This window comes from Larus michahellis, chromosome 14, assembly GCF_964199755.1.
Source record: "Larus michahellis chromosome 14, bLarMic1.1, whole genome shotgun sequence".
Taxonomy (NCBI): domain Eukaryota; kingdom Metazoa; phylum Chordata; class Aves; order Charadriiformes; family Laridae; genus Larus; species Larus michahellis.
The window spans coordinates 9,507,884-9,526,613 of record NC_133909.1 but is presented as its reverse complement, the minus strand read 5'-3'; the positions used below and the strand labels follow the sequence as shown (position 1 = coordinate 9,526,613).

The 18,730-nt window shown below is 40.8% G+C and overlaps 1 protein-coding gene across 2 annotated transcripts; it reads right to left on the bottom strand.

The window, feature by feature from the left end:
• Nucleotides 1-4,976: 4,976 nt before the first annotated feature.
• PCTP (phosphatidylcholine transfer protein) lies at nucleotides 4,977-13,655 on the bottom strand. Of its 2 annotated transcripts, XM_074607755.1 has the most exons (7): nucleotides 13,303-13,484; nucleotides 12,425-12,622; nucleotides 11,264-11,381; nucleotides 8,029-8,108; nucleotides 7,522-7,693; nucleotides 6,739-6,806; nucleotides 4,977-6,242 (listed from the first exon to the last, which is right to left on the bottom strand). In XM_074607755.1, exons 3-7 carry the CDS (start codon nucleotides 11,304-11,306, stop codon nucleotides 6,177-6,179), a joined length of 429 nt encoding a protein of 142 aa, XP_074463856.1. In that variant the 5' UTR covers nucleotides 11,307-11,381; nucleotides 12,425-12,622; nucleotides 13,303-13,484; the 3' UTR covers nucleotides 4,977-6,176. The 2 variants fall into 2 exon arrangements, with proteins under 2 accessions (XP_074463856.1, XP_074463857.1); XM_074607756.1 differs by lacking the exon at nucleotides 12,425-12,622 and having other exon boundaries at nucleotides 13,303-13,655.
• Nucleotides 13,656-18,730: the final 5,075 nt, after the last annotated feature.

The window sequence follows — 18,730 nt, the reverse complement described above, 5'->3', positions numbered from 1 at the left end:
ATAATAATTCAGCTTAGAAGGGACATATGGGATCATCTCATCATTTGGTCCAACCCGCAGCCCAGTGCAGCACCAAATTTGAAGTTGGCTCTAATTTCAAGGTCAGATAAATTGCCTAGGGCTTTGTTCAGCTGAGCTTTGAATATCTCCAAAAATGGAGATTTCACAAGTCTCAGAGCAACTTGTTTCATTGCTGATTATCATCACTGTGAAAAAAACCTTCCCTTATATTGTCATAAAATATTCCGATATCTACTTATCACAAAAATGATGAAAAGCAAAATATTTGTTCTCTACTCAAGTAGTATTTTCACAATAAACTTACTAGCAAAGCTATTAAGCATGCAGAATTACTAGTCTGAAAGAGAAGATGGGTTGAACACACACTAGCTAAACACACTTTATGAAAGGGAATGATTTATATTATGTGATGCTTGTAAATGCATTTGGTGATCTGGCAGGTATTTCTAAGCCTGTCTTTGCTGAAAGACCTTAAATGGTCCTAGATTACCTGTTTATTCTTGTTCACTAGCTTGTTCCAAATGGGTTTTAAAGTTCTTTTTCTAAATTACTGACATGCCTGACTGTCATCATAGTGAATTAATCAACCTCATTATTCAGTGATAATGCCCTCTGCTTTATGCTTCCTAGAACCACACCTTAAGTGTTATCAAGGGTCAGTTTATTCCCATGTTACAAGAGAAAAATCAGTGGAAGGCAATGTACTCTTTCACATACCCACCTCACCCTCTGCGACAATAGACCTTTTTAGCGTCAAAGTAATTTCCTGCTGAAGAAATGTTCCTACTATTTGTTTTTATTTGAATAGGTGAACAGCATCGTATGAGCCTTTCACAGGGTAAATGGGTTGGCCAGGCAATTTTGGCTTCTTGTGGGATCATGCTCTCCACTCAAATGTATGAATCAATTATATGACTTCCATGCTGAGAAAACGCATTAACTTTTAAAAGGAACAGCAGCAGCCTGGTCTTAATAAAAATGTTTAAACCCCACTCTTAAACCGTAACTCCAAGTTGCAGCTGAATATGAAACATCCATTTACAGACAATTACACACAAATTTCTATCATGTTTTGGAAGATATGTATATGCACTAGGAATATTAAAATCCCAAACCCCCCAAACTGTAGATGAAATAGGGAGAGACTTAAAAACTTTCAAGATATGCTTAGGCAGAAATAAAGCGAGCCATGTAATTTCACAGCAGGCATCTATTGAAAGTATGTACACTACATAGGTAACCCTTGGCCTTACATATTATAGAAGAACTGCTACAATCCAAAACTTGCCATTCTAGGAACAACACAATCTATTAGAATTAGAATTCTCAAGAGTTTCTTCCATAGATGAGGAATAATAAGAAAATTAAGCCTGGGGCAAAAACTGACTCTTCCAGCATCACAAAGCCTGTAATAGAACCTCTTCTGTCTACAGTGGTGAAATAGGCCTTAGAAAAATCAAAAAACCTGGGTAAAATCTATTGAGGACAGACAAAGACAAACTCACTTAAATCTTAATGTTACAGGTACTCATGCTGAAACTGTAAGAAGAGCTTTCAGTTTAACTTGTTGCACAGCTGGGAAGCAGGAAAATTTTCACAAGGCTAAAATTAATACTTATATTCAAGGCTCTTCAACATAATTGCTTATTATGGCATGTTCCACTGAAACACTTGTTCACAGGATGCAGTTCTTCTTATTTTGGAAATGAAGGTTTCCAGTGGAGAGTTGTTCCCATTTAAAATGTTCCCGTCTCACAGCAGGACTCCACAATACTTTTATAATTCAGATTCCAGATGAGAATAATAGTTTATGGTCAAGTTCTCAAAGAACAGGGAATAACAGAGAAAGATTACATTATTTTTATGTGTTCATATGTAATCCTAATTAATATGTTAATTGGCAGCTGCAGAGAAGAATTAGTAGGATGCTGAAACACCAGCTTTATTTATCTTATTGGTCAGGATTTCTCCTAAATCTGCAATTATAAGCCAGAGTGGTACGAAAAAAATTCAGCAAAACTCATCTTGCTATAGAGATTTGTTCTTGTTATTGCTCCTCAAAAAGTATTTATCTTACATATAGTCCACCTAGATTTATAACAACTCACCTCCTCTCATAAGCCTTCCTTTCTGTTTTTGTATGGAAGTTTTCAATGTCTTTTAATCATTAAGAGAGGAGTGAAAAAAGAAAAAAAAGCTTTCTGTCTGACAGTCAGTAGTCTCCTCTGATCAGAAGACGACAACGGGGCAGTAAATTCGCTTATAAATTATCCTCCTGTCTAGAGGAAGGCAATTCCATACTCAGGGAAAGATTACTCTTAGCTAAGTGAAATTTAAATACCATTAGATCCCATTTGAAAATGTTCTTTATACATAGAAAACTAACATAATGGAAAGCAAAAGTGTTGGTGGGAAGATATATCGGCTACTGGTGTGCATTAATATCAGAAGTCTATCCCCCTGTCTTCCCACATTTTTGTTCCACTAAATTGTAAAAACAGACAACGACCTGCTTGAGAAATGAAGTATCAACCAGATGTTTCCTGAGCAAAGACAACTTGTGTTTCCCTTTACACACCATCTTCTGAGAGGCAGTGCTATAGTAATTGCGTTTCTGACATCATTCACTATGTTGACTTTGGGTTACTCAGAATCTTTCCTTTACTTTACCTTCCAACTCAAATACAATAGTTTTACAGAGAGATCACATGGAAAGAATGGATTTGAATGACTAGAGCACAACATGGAAGAATGGTTTATATTCACTTTGTTACATCACTCCTTATGGAAACAGGGGATGGGTGACCAGTCATCCCCCAAAAGAACCACTTCTTTATGTGAAGAACAACACGCAAAAATATGTTTTTGCAAGAGCTGGTAATTTTAAAACAAAAGCTCTATATGAGAATTGATCCAAAGCTCATTATGATTTATGGAAAGTCTGATTACTATGCTTTGGATCAGATGCCTGCTTATTGCCAGGAACTACAGGATTTTTCTGGTTCTATTTGGCTAGTAGGAAAACTTCTTTAGTCCCTATTAATCTGTAGTGCAATGCCTACTGATCTGTTAATGGGGGTAGGATATAGAAGATGAGAGCCTCAATCATCATCTAACAGAAATGCTTCATTCTTTTTAGTCAAATAACCCTATTTTACAACAGATCGTTTTAAAAGAACAAACTTTGCGCTCCATTTTTAGACAAGCTGTTAGGAACAGAAAGCTAAATCTCAGATGCTACATTAACAAACCGCATGGGAAGGGGCGTTCCATTTTTTTTAACCCTGTGCACCAAAAGTCATAATGCATGATGACTTATAAAGTTAACAGCAGGTAAATTTCTGTTCAGGCTTTACAGAAAAGTTTATATGATGTATGTATACTTTATATAAGATCAATATTTAACCAGTCATGAATAAAGCTCTAAAATGCTTTATGAAAAGTCAACCAAAGCCTGAAAGATACCAACACTTTATTTCTGGTCATAATCTCCCATTTAGGCAAAAAGCCACATCACACAAAGCTGGAGCTGCTTTTTCTTCCCTAGTAATACAAGACAGGTGTAGTAACACATAAATAAACTGAAATGTCACTGCATATTTATGTCATTATGAAAGCTCATGGGGACCTAGATTTAATGGAAGATCTGATGTTGTATTCATCTCACATCATTGGCCAGTTGCTCATAAATAGAGGAAAAGCTGTTTTCAGGAGCTACTATTTAATCAAATGCGGTTTAATTTAGAAAGTTTTGTACAGCACAAGAAACTGCCTGTGCAATAGTTTTAATAAGGATATGTGAGCAAAGGCCATGTATTCTGTGCTCTCGGTGTGGGGTCTGTAGGAAATCAAGTTTTCAGCAAGACTGACAATGGAGCCATTGAGCCTCCTAAATGCTCTTCAGCCCACTGCGGACAAATGCATGCTATGCCTTGATGACAAAGAAGTATAATGACAAAGATGCAATCGTGAATTTATGAACATAAAATGCTTTCACTCTTTCTCCTGCTTTCATTTCATTAAAGACTAAACAAAATTACAGATTAGTTGGAGATTGCATCACTGTGCACATACTCAGCTCACTAGGTACACATTTCTTGTAAACCTCAAAACTCTTAAGGTAGGCTTACAATTACAGGCAAGTTGTACTGTGGTACAGAATTCAGTTTTGTTCAGAAGGAACAGGAAATCAATTAGTTTGCATCATCGTTCCAGGAAGATTCATCCTCAGCTAGTCCCCTTTTTACATACTGTTATATCAAGTCAAGAATAGTTTGTTTTGCTTTTCTGTCTTCTTTTTGAGCAATCTGCCTAGACCTATCTTTGCTGCTTTGCTTCAGGACATAACGTGTATCCACATCCTGTTGTTCAAAAGCAACCCCGGTATTCTTGTGATTGCTTATGACATTTGAATTCCTACATACTTAGTACACTGCTAAAATGCTTTCTGAATTCTCAAGGAAATTATCTTTTTTAAACACTGCCAAAAAAAGAAATTTGAGAATTTATATACTCAGGTAAAACATCATCATATTCTTGGTATGATGGAGATAATTCATTTTCAGTACACAAAAATAAAAATTTGGCTCCAGGTCCAGTAAGCACATGTGTACAAAATTTATGGAAAGTTGAAGAGAATTATGCTATTCTCTCTATGTCTGTTCTTTATCTGCTGGCAAAAAAAAATATGTGACAGCTAAACTTAAAATTGATTGAAAGTTGTCTAGCACTGTAATATTCAATTCAGTAATGGTCTCCAAGTCAAAGACACTTGAAAAATACCTAAACTGCTGGCAAGCTCTTCAGAACACACGGAATCCTACTTAGTACTCATGAATCCAAGTTATTCTTTCAAAAGCCTTTAAAACTAAAATAGCCCGTGATATCAGCCTGTCATTTGTGACCTGCCCAGCATGGCCACTCTTAAAGATGGGAGACAGAACAAGAACACTGCATGGATAGAATAATGATTTATTGGAAACAAATATTTACATAAAGTATAAAGGCAATCACTTCAACCATTTATTTTTTAACAAGACAAAGCTACCCCATTACAAGATTTGTTCAGTAACAGGATTAGATTTAGCAATGATGCAGAATATTTTAAATCCCTGAGACTGAAGCTCTCTCACCTTTTATGCACTCCATCCCCCCCACCCCCCCATCCCCTGCAAACATGCTGGAAATTTAATTTCCTGCTCAGGTGTGCTTTTAGTGGATTACCATCCAAAATTATAGCGTCAGTTTTACATCAGCATGAAATTTAAGAATGCAAGCAAGCCCAAGTTTCCTATCAAGTTCATTCACATTCAGGTGCGGGCATCCAGTTTAAAATTACTTTCTACCTAAAGCTGGTATCCAAACTGCTTTATAGATAAGGCTACCAACTCTGAAGATATAAGTTGTTCCCCTTAAATCAGACGTGCAAGCCAACTCCAACTTTTTTTTTTTCATCTGGACACAGCTAATGGTTTTTACTTTTCATACCAGGGTATTGAGATGTGAATGCAAGGTTTTAGGCACAAGTCCTTTTATATCTGGATGTAAAGCCATCACAAGGAAGCTTAGTAATACAGAGTTCTAGTTCCTGCTGCAGACTTGTAGTAATTTACCTATATGCCCTCAGCATTTTCTACGTTTATAGCAGGCAGACATTTTAAGAATGACAAACTTGGGTAGCAAAAGTGTTCCCTCCTAAGCAATGCAAGTTCCATTATTCAATTCCATCCGTTATCCAAATTCAAGTAGGAAGCCACCCTTCAAGGCCACAAAGGCAGATCCAGGCATAACACATGTAGAGAATTTTCAGTCCAAGTTCAGACATTTTTCCTAGCAAGATCGTTGTGTCTTGTCAGAGGATGTAATATTTCAATAAACAGAACTCCTCTAGCTGACACATGATAATCAGTATAAGCAAAGCATAGGGGACAAGGCTAAACTGAAAAACTTTCAAAAGGATGCGGCTGATGCCACCTTGTCAGTGGCTAGCTCTTCACTTGGAGAGGGAAACAAAGATCTAATAAAACTGAAGGCATAAACCAACTAAAATAAAATTATTTCCAATATTAGAGGTAGATTTTATCCAGTGTAATAGATAATAGCCACTCCTGTAAGTGCAGAGCTCTAGGAATTAAACAATTCAGATCAACTTTGACCTATCTGCTCTTAGAATAATTATGGCAAGCTTTTTGCATATCCTTCAAGAAAGTAGGCACACCACTCTGTAAAGAGAAAAGTAGAAAAATCATTCTTGCGTAATGTAATCAAGAAAAACTATAAGCAAAATGAGAATTCCCACTACACAGATCAAGGCCTTCAAACAGACACAGGACAATTCTAAGATCTTGTACAAAACAGTGCACCATTCCTTTAATCCTTCATGAACAGACTGCATTATTGAAGCTTGGTTGTGTTAAGACTATTCACATATGCTCTGGAACATGGATTTGTTGATTTTGTTGCACAAATTTACCTGTCTGGTTGACTAACCAAAGGAATCTGATAGGAATAAAAACAATAATTTGAGACAACTGCCACAAAAGCAGACAATAGCAAGACTCTAAAAAAATGGGACTGCATAAGAGCTAGAAAGGTCAATACATCCATTTCAGAAAAAATAATAATTCTACCCAACATGCAGAAGGCAGGTATGGATGCAGTGATTACATTGTTTGAAACAGGTTAGCCAAAGACAATTGTGCTGTCACCTTTACTTACCTTGGCAGCCCAATTGACCAGCCATGATGGAATCATGCCACCAGGATTATCAAAATAGTACATATAGACTAGAGATAAGAGAGAAGTTACCAGAAAGTTATCCAGCCATAGTCTGAGTATTAGCTGTAACACCATTTGACAGGAGCTGTCGGTGTGCATGACTGAATCCCCAATTACAACCGTTCTGCTCTCAATTCTTCACAACAATAAAGTCAACTTGTACTGAAGTGGAATATGAAGTAAGTACAGCCATTCCCAGTTAACCTCTGGGAAGCCGAGAGCACCGTGATATTAGTTTAGACTATTGCAAACCATTTTAGGTAGCCTGTCATAAAATAAGGTTGTCTTTAAAGGACTAATCATCTCAGGCAGGAGTGAATCTCCAGGCAAACCCTTTAATCTATAAATCTGTCAAATGTGATACTTATACCATTGCTGAGTTAACCACATTGCAGCCAGCATCAGATTCTACCCAACTAAACTGGCTGGCAGGAAAAGAAGCATGGGCTGGGGGTGGGAGAGTGGGAAGCAGGGGCAAAATGAAGTAGTCTGTTTATTCTTAGCTACTCAGCCCAACTGTTAAATAAAAGATTCTTAACAGTAGCACGCTGCAGTGGACACTTCCAAAAGTTTCATTCATTTTAAAGTATTCCTAGTGCTCAGTACATCCACTTCATAGCAACTGTTTTAGCTTAAAATTTTCAGTCTCCCTCTTTGTGCATTTTGCTAATACACACACTCTTTGGCTACATGACTTGTGATCACAGTTTCTTGACTTCTTACCTTTAGATCCAGTCTTGCCGTCACTTTCAATTGCCAGACTTTGTTTATAGCTTTTAACTCTGATAATGCCAGGCTTTTCAGGGCACTGAGGAACAGATACACTTTGAGCTAACACAACCCAGATCTTCCGCCCATCAACATCCATCTCTCGGCATTCACGAATGTAGACATACTGTATTCCAAGTTGAGGAGGCACGTCAAAACAGTCTTAGTTTGACATATGATGAATTGACAAGTAAATTCCATTACAAATGCCAGCCCCTTCAAGATATTTCTTATGCTTCTACAGGATTCAACCCTGCAGTGTAAGAATTCAGCTATGTGAGCTTTCATTGTGTGTGGGAAGAGGCACCCACACTCTTCTTCATGCTATACATATTCAAGTAACACGAGGACTGCAAGATCTTAGATCAAGGGGAGCAGAGCAGTAGAGTTCGTACATTGTTGGGATCCCTGGGTGACCAGGTGACAAAAACTGCAAGAGGAATAAAAAGCTTGAAAGGATACATCTCTGTTTGAGAGAGGAAAAGGGTACTTCACTTCCCAGTAGATTACTTTTTCACCATCATATGTTTTCTCATACAGTTCTAAGTTGAAAAAGCAAGATTGTTAGATACTTTTAATTTCTACAGCAACAGAACCATACATGGCACAAAAAATGGCTCAGATTTCTGACATGAGCACATTTTACACACAACCCTTATGTCAAAATTGATGCATACAAAATTGTAGCAGTAGAAGACATTAAAAAACGTTCTGTAGCAAGGTTGTTCAAGAACCAAATACACAAGAGTAGGTGGCCTGTTTTTCTGCTGCTATTTAATTCATTGAGGGGAAAAAAACCCCAACAACTAGAACAATTCTGGAAGGAGGCAGAGTCAAATTCCTATTCAGACAGTTCGCTCATTCAAAGCCTTTCCATTTCAAAGCTTTTTCCTCATCTATGTATATTCTGTATAATTCTGAGCCACAAGTACAGCATGCTTTTTCACAAGTATGTCATTATCCTTGTAAATGATTCTGAATTAACATAGAACTAGGATGACTACTGCTTTCTAATACGTGAAGAGGTCTTATACGAGGGATTAATGACGTTTGGAAAAGCTATTAGGAACTTCACTGCAGTTTATATCGGCAACAGTGAACACGAAGCTTGAGCAGTTAATGAACCTTCATTACACCACCTTGAGTCCGCCTGGAAACTCAATCAGAAGGCAGCTGGATAGGAAAAAAAAATAATATCTAAGAATAGTCCCTGAAACATGGCAGTAACTCAGTGAGCAGTACGGGATGCACAATACTCCCAGTGTTGTAATCAACTACAGGATTATGCTGTCCACCAGAGGTCAGTGGAGCGCTGGTTCATTAGCTTTACTTTCGTTTCTAACTGCAGAGCTTTCCTTTTTCAAAGGGATTAAGACACTATTTTAACAACCTCCATGCAATTGTTAGCTACTAACTCATCTACCTTTGTGTCTTTACAAACATAGAAAAAACATACAATAGGTAAGTCGTGCCCCACCTGTATCCACTTTAGTCTGTCAATACTAGCAGACAGCTGATCAAAGCAGCACAGGGTGCATTTTAATCCATAACCAGATTTCACTTAGCATTATTACAACAGACCACAAGTCTGTTTTATTCATAAGAGGTACAGCTGCACTGGCTGCTTTAGCAGCCAATTATTACCGTTAAATTGTTGGGAAGTATGATCTCAATCGGAATGGTGTTGCCATCAGGAGTAGCAAGTTTCAATATTGCTCAGGCCCGACCATTTTGTATCATGCCACAGAAGCACGTGGTTCCCCAGTCACTACTCTACAGTTTAGTCACAGCTTCCCTACCGAACTGGCAGCTGCAGCACAGACCAGGCCCCAGGATGTCCACATCTTGTAATATCCAGGAGCCTGCTTTGGAAACAGCCAGGGTGCTAACAGCAATGAACAGCAGCTGCAGACTGAACATTTCCGAGGCCTCAGGCAAACCCTTGGCAAGAACAGATCAAAGCACAACCCCTCTGAAGTACTCACAGGAATCCTGGCCATACCTACCACCACTCCGGCCTTCATAAAGAGTTTTGATGAACAGAACTAGAGGATAAAGATTAGCTCCTCTTATGCTTAGTGCAGGAGCAGTTACTTTTTCAACTAAAAAGGCGTCTACTTCTACTCTGGTCACATTTTTATTTTGATGCCAGCCAGCAGTTCATCAGACAACTCTTATTTGGACTGCCATTATTGCACAGCTGCAAGAGCAACAGGGAATATGAACAGTAAAACAAATAGCAAGGAGGCTCTGAATGGAACTTTTCTGTTTTTTCTCCCTAAACGTAGAAGGAGAAAAAACAAAATTGAAAATGTTGGCTAGCACTACTTCATCATATGTGCAGTTCTAAAGAATGGGCAGGCTTGTGTCAAATTTTAAGCTAAAAGGAAATCATTAATGGCATGCTTATGCCCTTCAAGAGTTAACTTCTGTGAAACACTGGACTTGAAGTACCAGCACAAGTATAAATTCACAGGCGAACATATCATGGTCGGCAAGGATATAAACACCAGCTCTGCAACATTATCTAGTTTTTAGTTTAAGGGTGTAGCTTCCCCCAACTGCTTCCTTTCTTTTCTCTAAGAAGGCATTACAAAAAAAAAAAGTGTTTGTTTAAGAAGGATTCGGTTCTCCTAAATGCGCTTAAATCAAAGACTACTGAAGCAACTTAAGATTTAACATAGTATTTTTACATCCAATATGAGAATGTTGAGTCCCACTCCAGTTCTTTTTGTTTCACTAATGCCAAAGTGGCCTTTTCTACAAGAAAGTTATTGCCCATTTTGACAAGTAACACTCACTAACGAAGACAAAGCTTCTTAAGCTTGACCAAGTACTGACATGAGTCAAATATGTGGTTCTCTGTGCCAATACAGAGAATAATAATGCCACAGGCAGTACCAGTAATTGTTCACCATAGAGCTGGCCTAAGGCATGACAAGCACAACTTTTAACAATTCTTTGGTTTTTAACACTGTTCAGCAAAACACTTTGACCGTGTTTCAGTCTTATTGGCCTGAACTGATTTTAAGCACAGGCTTAAAATGGAAGGGCTCCCCATCTTTAAAATAAATGGATCACTGGATGTCCACAGCAGCTGAATCCTTACCTTGTCACTGCTGACTTGTTTTAGCATCATATGGATATCCAGGTTCAACTCCCTTTTTCAAAGACAACATTAAATAAACACAACTAAATTAGTTCCTCCTTTCTCTGTAAAAGCTCGAAGTCACCGACTATTCTCTTGATACACCCATTTCTGATTGTAAAGGGTGACAAGAACAACCAATGCTTTCAGGAAAAGACATTCCATCACACATCAAACTGGCGCAAGCCATTGCACGGCTTTGCTGCGATATGCAAAGATGCACCAAAGGTACCATCTCCATTTCTCCGCAGAACATTTACTGAAATTTAACCTAGGAATTACAACAACTAGAAGCTACAAGGTGCTCCGGCATAACAAGTGATGCCAATTATATGCTTTAAACAACATGGGAAGAATTCATTCCAGAAGGAAGCTACATGGTGATGAGATGTTAGCTGTTCCACGTCAATGTTTACTTCCAGAAGGTACTTACGTCTGTCTGGAAGTCTTTGGATGCAGCAACTTTAAAATACCTTTGAAGAAACTTTTAGTGGGAAGAGTCAATGTGGACATAAAGCTTGCTTTTAAACTGCTTTAAGATGAGCTTACCTTTAACATACTGATCCCATTGTTTTCTGAAATCTAAATCCATATAGACATCCACACACAGTTTTGGGGGACAGTCAGCAAGACCACCGAAGATTTTATACTCATAAAGTCCCGATTGCTGTGGAAACAGAATGGGGAGAGGAAAAGTCACACAGGAAAGGGAAGTACTCTGCAGCAGGGAGAACAGCTGAAGGAAGTTAGGTGGGGCGTATACTACAAATTTGCTCAAGTGCTGTGAAAGTGTTCAAAAAAACAATGCAAGATTCAGTCTTTAACCTCTCGACTTTTTCATCTAGACATGAAAGTTTAAATCCAGGCAGGCTGACCTGCACAGCACAATGGTTGTTCCTTCCCTTACACCAGTACACATCTACTTCGTGAGCAGTTCCAAAGGGAGCGTGTTCTTTCATACACACACACGCCCCTTTTCATCTCCAATCGTCAGTGGGGATTAAATCCTGCCCAGAAGCATTAAATTGTTGTGGCAAGGTCTCCAGACTCTATATAACATGCTTAAGAATCTTGGCCATTTCCAGGAGGTTACCAAGTACTGCACGATCTGGAATAAGTTTTCCAGCAACTCAGGTATGCTTATACTTCAGGCTGTGATACAAGAATGCTCTACAATGCTCGCGCTTAGATACATTGCATTATTATATCTGCCTTGAACATTTAGCAGCTCTTTTCTTTCTGAAAGCTGCCTGCACTGAAAGGATATCTCCTATGTTAATGCTTTTAATGTTTCTCTCAACATATGGAAACTCCATCTGTGCCTATAGAGAAACGTTTTTTCTGTTCTTAGTACCAGCTCAGTTACTAAATTAAAACAACTAGAGTATTTTGAATATACAGAGTAGGAGTCAAATTCAAGCACTCCCAAGGAAAGGGAGGGAAGAATTATACAACATTCGGTTAGTGAATGGTTGATTTTTCTTCTTCCCCTCCCCTTCACAAACCAACCCTAGAAGATGAAGATTTGATGTACAAGAAAATAAGAATGAGATCAAGAAGCTTAAGCTACGCATCTTCACAGAAGCATCAATCTCTAACCTCAAACCTCAACAGTTTGGCACCTGCACAGCCCCATGCACTCATATCATCTTTGTAAAAGGCATCACATTTTTATTGTCACAAGAAAAACTAATTTTGAAAATACCACACCTGAAATAATTGAGCTGAGACCCAACAGCATACGCCAAAGCACAACACTGGTACTTCAAAAATAGTTGTTTTAGCTTAAACACTGTTTCATTCCAGGTCGCTAGTCTGCAATCCTGTGTGGCTTATCTTGCATTTATGTGTATTTACATTGTGTCGCATAAGGCAGGAGAACAGCAAACCACAATTCTCCACGCTCTCCTAGGAATTCAGAAAAGAGGTCTTACTTCCCCATGTCAGTGGGCTGCTCTTCCACTTCTTGTGGAAGAGGGAAATCATTCCATCGCCTTCTGAACTACCTCCTGATTTGAAAGGAAGACGGGTGGAAAATCAGTTTGAAGGGAGTTTTGCAGAGAGGGAGAGGAAGGGAAGCAGGAGCCTGCAGATCAGGAGGATGCTCTAATCCAGGAGGATGCTCAGGAGCAGGGAGGGCTCTCCTCCACCACATCCCCTCGGAGGGGGCTCAGGAGAGGCGTGGGACCCCGTTGGACCCACAACTGCCCCTGTCTCCGACAGCACCTTCCACCAGGAACTTCTCCAGCCGCCAGCTGTTCACAACCTTTCAGAGCTCACAGTCTGCGGGTTCCCCAGCGGTCTGTAACAGCGGCGTCCACCGCAGCCGAGCAGCTTTCCCCAGCCGCAGTTAATAGCATTACCCTGAAAGCTGCTTTCTGGGAGCCTGGAGAAACCGAGACCAGGCCGGTAGCGCCCGGACGGTTACCGGACCTCAGCCGGGCCTGTGGGGGGAGCCGCCCCTCGGCCCCCGGCGCCCCCCGGCCCCGCTCCGCTCCTCAGCCGCGCTGCCCCGGCTCAGCCGCGGGCGGGGAGGGTCCGGAGCACGGCCGCCCCCCGCCGCGGGGGAGCCCCCCTCGCCCGCCCACCTCGTCGTACAGCCGGTAGATCCTCACGCCCATGCTCTCCACCAGGAGCTGCCAGGGGCCCCCCGCCGCCGGCGCCGGCTGGTCCAGCTCCCGGCAGGCGGCCCGAAACTGCTCCTCCGAGAAGCCCCGCGGCGGCGGCGGCGCCTCCATTCTCCGCGGCGGCAGGAGGCGGCGGACGCGCCGGGCCCAGCCAATGGCCGCCGCCGCCCCTCCCCGCCGGCCGCCCGGCCCCCGCCGCGACCCGGGGCCGCCATCACGGGGCGGCGGGGCCGGGGGGAGCCGCGGGGCGCTGTCGGGGCGGGCGGTGTCTGTGGATGTAAACCCGCCCGCGCGGGGATGGGTGCGCCTCCTTGCCCGGCACGTTTTCTCCCCGCTTTCTCCGGTTGCACGATAGGGTTGGGGTTTCCCCGCGGTGCGTGGGGAAGGCGGCCTTTAAATGTGGGTGTCGTCCGTCTGGTGCCAAGGCAGGGCTCCGTTCCGGTAGTGTGTTGGTCAGGGCCTTACCTTTTGGGTGTTCCCCAAGGACAGAGATTCAGTACTCTCAATGGACACATGTATTTATATACATATTTTCACATTTTAAAAAGTTTTCCTTATGGACTGTTCATATGAGAATATACGAAGAACTGAAAGGGTTATTAAACATTGGAATAGGCTGCCCAGGGAGGTGGTGGATTCACCATCCCTGGAGGTGTTTAAAAAAAGGGTAGATGGGGCACTTAGGGACATGGTTTAGAAGTGGCTCTTGTCAGGGTAGGCTAAAGGTTGGACTCGATGATCTTAAAGGTCCCTTCCAACCTCAACAATTCTATGATTCTATGATTCTATGATAAACCCTGTACAGCTGGTTGGTAGGTGTGTTGGACACCAGAGGCCCAGCTAGCCCAGCAGAGGGGCAGCAGCTCCCTGGGGTGGGCTGGAGTGGTCAGGATGGAAGGGGACAGAAAACTGGTCACCGGTCTGAGCTCAGGAAGTACCCACTGATGGGAGCACACCTCACACCTTAAGGGTCCTGCTAAATGACACCACCTATAACAGTATGCTAACATGTGAGGCTGGCACAGAGAGCCAAAGCATTCAGGTCATCAAAATTTAAGTGGCTAATGCAGATTTTTTCCCTGGAGTTGTAAATCTGTTTTCATTACAGCTTTATTCTTCTAATTCCCGTGAGATTTTCCTGCTGAACAGTGTCTTCAGAATAAAATGCAAGCAGCTCTGAGCTTGGATGTCATCAAACCTACTGACAACGCTACACCAATGTACTTGGTGGTAACCTCTGTGCAAGGCTGGCAAAATTTAGCTTTTTCTAGCTTCCGTGCCAAGTGGCTGAGTTCTTTGACAAAGAGTTCACTTATGTCAGCTGTCCCTTCCAGTTCCAGTCAATTGGTTTGCAAGCAGAGCATGAGGATTTCTGGCTGACTCTGGTTTGGACACGCAAGCTGAGCATCATCCTTGCACAGTGTGGAAAGCTTTTGGAGAGAGAGCTTGGCAAAGGCAAGATGGTATCTCACAACCTTCCCCCCAGCATGTAAATTTGATGCCAGAATTTGACGCATAGCATCTTTGCTCATACATTACCTGCTCTCAGCTCCCCACTGGACAGGCAAACATTCCAGTTCTTTTGTTTTATTTTTGTAGAATGCTTACATTTATTATGTCCTTTTAGTATTAATATTTATACAATGCATATAAAATATTTTGGCTTATTTGTATTCTTTGTGAATTACAATGGTGTGCTCCCAGTCAGCCCAGCTGGTTCTCCAAAACATGATGACAATACATTTCTTATGGCTGAATCCTTACAAGTAAATTCTTGGCTGAGCTAAGTTGACTTCAGTGGAGCAATGCTGCTGACCCAACTGAAGATCTTGCCTTTAAAATGGAATAGGAGACAATTGTCTTTAGGTGAAACTGATGTAGTTTATCTTGCAGAAATATTTCTTTAAATGGTAGTTTTACTTTTGCAGCTATTTTATCACATTTCTATCTCACTTTTAGATCCCATTCATGCTCTGGAATAGGGCTTACATGAGACTGAGAGAGCTTTTGGCTCTTGCTTCTACAGAGGTGGCTTTCACCCAGTATGAAAGAGGAGTTGTGAGTCACAGGTTGATGTTTAACATGCAGCAAGGACACATGCCTGTAAATTATCCTGTGAGATTACACGATCTCTTAAGGAGCCTTGTTTGTGCAAAAGAACTGAAGTGATCACAGCGCAGGGCCGCCTATTGTTTTACGGCAAACGTTTTGCATTATACGGCTGTCTGCATGGCATCAGAGTTGTAAATTGGCACAACTGACTGGCCACTCCCTCCTCCCCTCAGCACTCCCATGAAAAAGAGATTTATCTCACAAGGCTACTCTAGGGACCTAAACTTTCAAAAAAGGCATTACTATGTGACCTTTTTTCTTGGTAAATAAGGAGTGGTGAGTACTGAGAAAGCACAAACCGTTCTGAAAGGAGACTTTATTTTCTATTTTCACGTATGTTTATGTAAGTATTATTATTTATCACTTGTATGACCATGTATTGCCCTTAGCTTGAACCCAAACCCTTTGTTATCTGTATCACTAGATATCGTGGCTGTATTCTGGGGTGAGTTCAGCCACAGCGGGGACTAACTTCCTAGAGCTCTGCCCCAGCAGTGGGATAGCAACTGCTTCAGGGCAGCTGGTTCTGGGAACATGAACCCAAGCTTGAGCACAGCTACCAAAGGCAGCCTAGATACAGCACGATCCAGTCCCACACATGGATCAGGGACCTAAATACTAACTGAATGAAAATAGAGGGTTACTATTCTAGGGCAATGAGGGGGAGTTTCAAAAGTGCCCACAACTTGACCCACATACTTAGTACTTCTTAGGTATTTAGCTGCTGCTGCGTTCAGAGGGAAATGATACCTCAAGGAAACTTGCTGATCTGGGCTATCAATGGGATTAATGCACCTAAATTGCCCACCTGTTTTTTAGAATGGAAATAGTCTGTATTAATTCCACCCTAGTTACCTAACCTTTCTGCTACTGAAGTCAACGCTGAGTAATCCATTGAATTCTACGGTGTGGGATCAAACCAGTAAATTGGACAACTCCTCCATCAGGAAATCGTATGTGGCCAGAAATGAAAACAGTAATGAATATTACGTTGATGTTTTCAGGCCCCAGATGATTTTCCGTGTTTGTTTTGAATATGGCTGTCCATATGTGAGAGAGTGCTACCAGCTATATTGTGTTTTCATGCATCTGTCTCTGTGTGGCACTGGTGCACTTTGAGAAATTCTTGAAGATGAACTGGAGATGTGGGATTTTGATGGATTCAACTGCTGTGCAGGCATTTATATACTATTGTCATTCCATTTTACTTAGAGCATTCCAAAAACCCTGCAAAAGTGCTGAATAGTCCTGACACACCAATTATACAGTATGCACATTCATATTTCTATTATACCCAGCCAAACCAATTATAATCTTCTGCTACTGTTGTGTTATTGACTGAATTATGTAAAAGCCTTTCTTACAAATTGTTTCATGACTTTTGCAGCTTGCAAGAAGCAAATTCTTCATCCAGAAACAATAGCATCTCCCACCACAGACATGCATGTTTAAGGCGGTCTATATTCTCCTCTCCTGTATGAGTCAAAGAGAAATCCGTTTTTTCAACACTTTTAGAATATGCAGAAAATCTAGCCTGTCTGCCACACTTGAGATCTTTATATATTTTATATACTGTATGTATAAAATATATTTTTGTAATGTATTTTTTTATATTCCTGCCTAAGTTTATAGGCAGGAAGTGGCACCCAGAGTGACAATCAACTCTTTTTGCAAAGAACTAGCGCAAGACATGCACTGTTTGAGCTGCCAGAAGAGGTGTTAAGTGGCCATTAAACACTGGCTTCTAACCGCCTTCTTCATAGAGTTGAATTTAACCCCAAACTATGACTATATCAGTATTGAGTATCTAGTTTCAGCAGAGCGCCACCCAAACAGAAGAGGATTCAGAGAATAACTGGAGTTCTGCTGTTTTCCTGTCTTCAAATATTAAGTATTTTTTTTATCTTTGGTGAAGAGTTTCAATATGCCGGACTCCTGGTGTCAGGACCCATCTCTCATTTGGCCATGTTTACTTTTGATTTACACCTTTTAGCCACAGCTTTTCTGGAAAGTAATGCACTCCCAGTGCAAATAAACTGGAGATTGTGAGGTGTGACCTGTTTACCTGGCTTTGAGGAAAGAGGGGTAATTTTAAAACTTCGCTGTAGGAAAGAAGGGATTGCACTATTATCTGTGTGACCTAAAATGACTCATTCAGAAGATAAGCAAAACTATTTAGATCTTGACTTGATTTGGCAAATGGTTGTTACTACCACACCCTCTACTTTCCTAACCTGTTTACATGGATGTAGAAATATTTCAAAACATTTCCTTTAGCATGTGATGCTAAAGCAGATGATGTATATGAAAATCTCTCATTTGTGGGAGTAGTGAGAACTGGTTTTTCTGCAACAGTTCTTCCTTTTCTTTCTTAACTGCCCTTTAGCAGACACTGATTTACTGTTAATTTCACAGAAGTCATCTATTATGTAGGAGAACACCTGGAGTTTTTTAGCTATATGCAGTATTTTAGATAGATCTTGTGTATAAATTTGGTCCCAAGGATTGTAGGAGAACAAAGAAAGACTCATCAGACAGGGTAAAAGCCAAAAGATTTAAAATTAACGTAAAGACATTAGAAAAAATAGAAATAAACCATAGTTTTTTATCAGTGACGATAGTAAAATTTAAATGAATTGGCAAGACAAATTCTCCATCTCTTGATTGGATGATTTTCTGAAAAAATATACTTCAGATGAGCAAAGAATTCTGGTTTCATAGCACAGATCTATGGAATGCTTGTATTAGGCAGGATGTCAACTAAAATAATCTGAAGGCTGCTTCTGGCCATAAACCTGCATATCTGTGCAGCAACAACCACTGAACACCACTGGCAAGTGGCAATTTCCCCATAACACTTCCATTCCCTTCTCACCAATTTTCCCAAGCTGTCAAGAACGTACAGAGAAGCTTGTTTTAAAGGAAGTAATTCAACTGATGGCCTGTGTAGGTTAGCTGAAAGCTCATCATTTTCTTTCTACCGCCGGAGTGTCAGTTACAACTGGCTGAACTGCTCCATATTCATTAGACTGACCCTTTGAAGAGGCAACAGCATGTGCTTTTTATGCCATATCTACTGGCAGAGCAGGGGAGCAAGATAAAAAATGTTTCTTGACATCATCTGCTATGTGAGCTTGGACAAGTGACTTTTTCAGCTCTTTTGTCTGCATTTCCATTCATGTCTTTGTGCCCTGTAAATTCTTTGGGGTACTCGGTGAAGGTGGAAAACCCAAAAAAAGCCCTCAGCAGAGCCATGGGAAGAGATCATACCTACCCT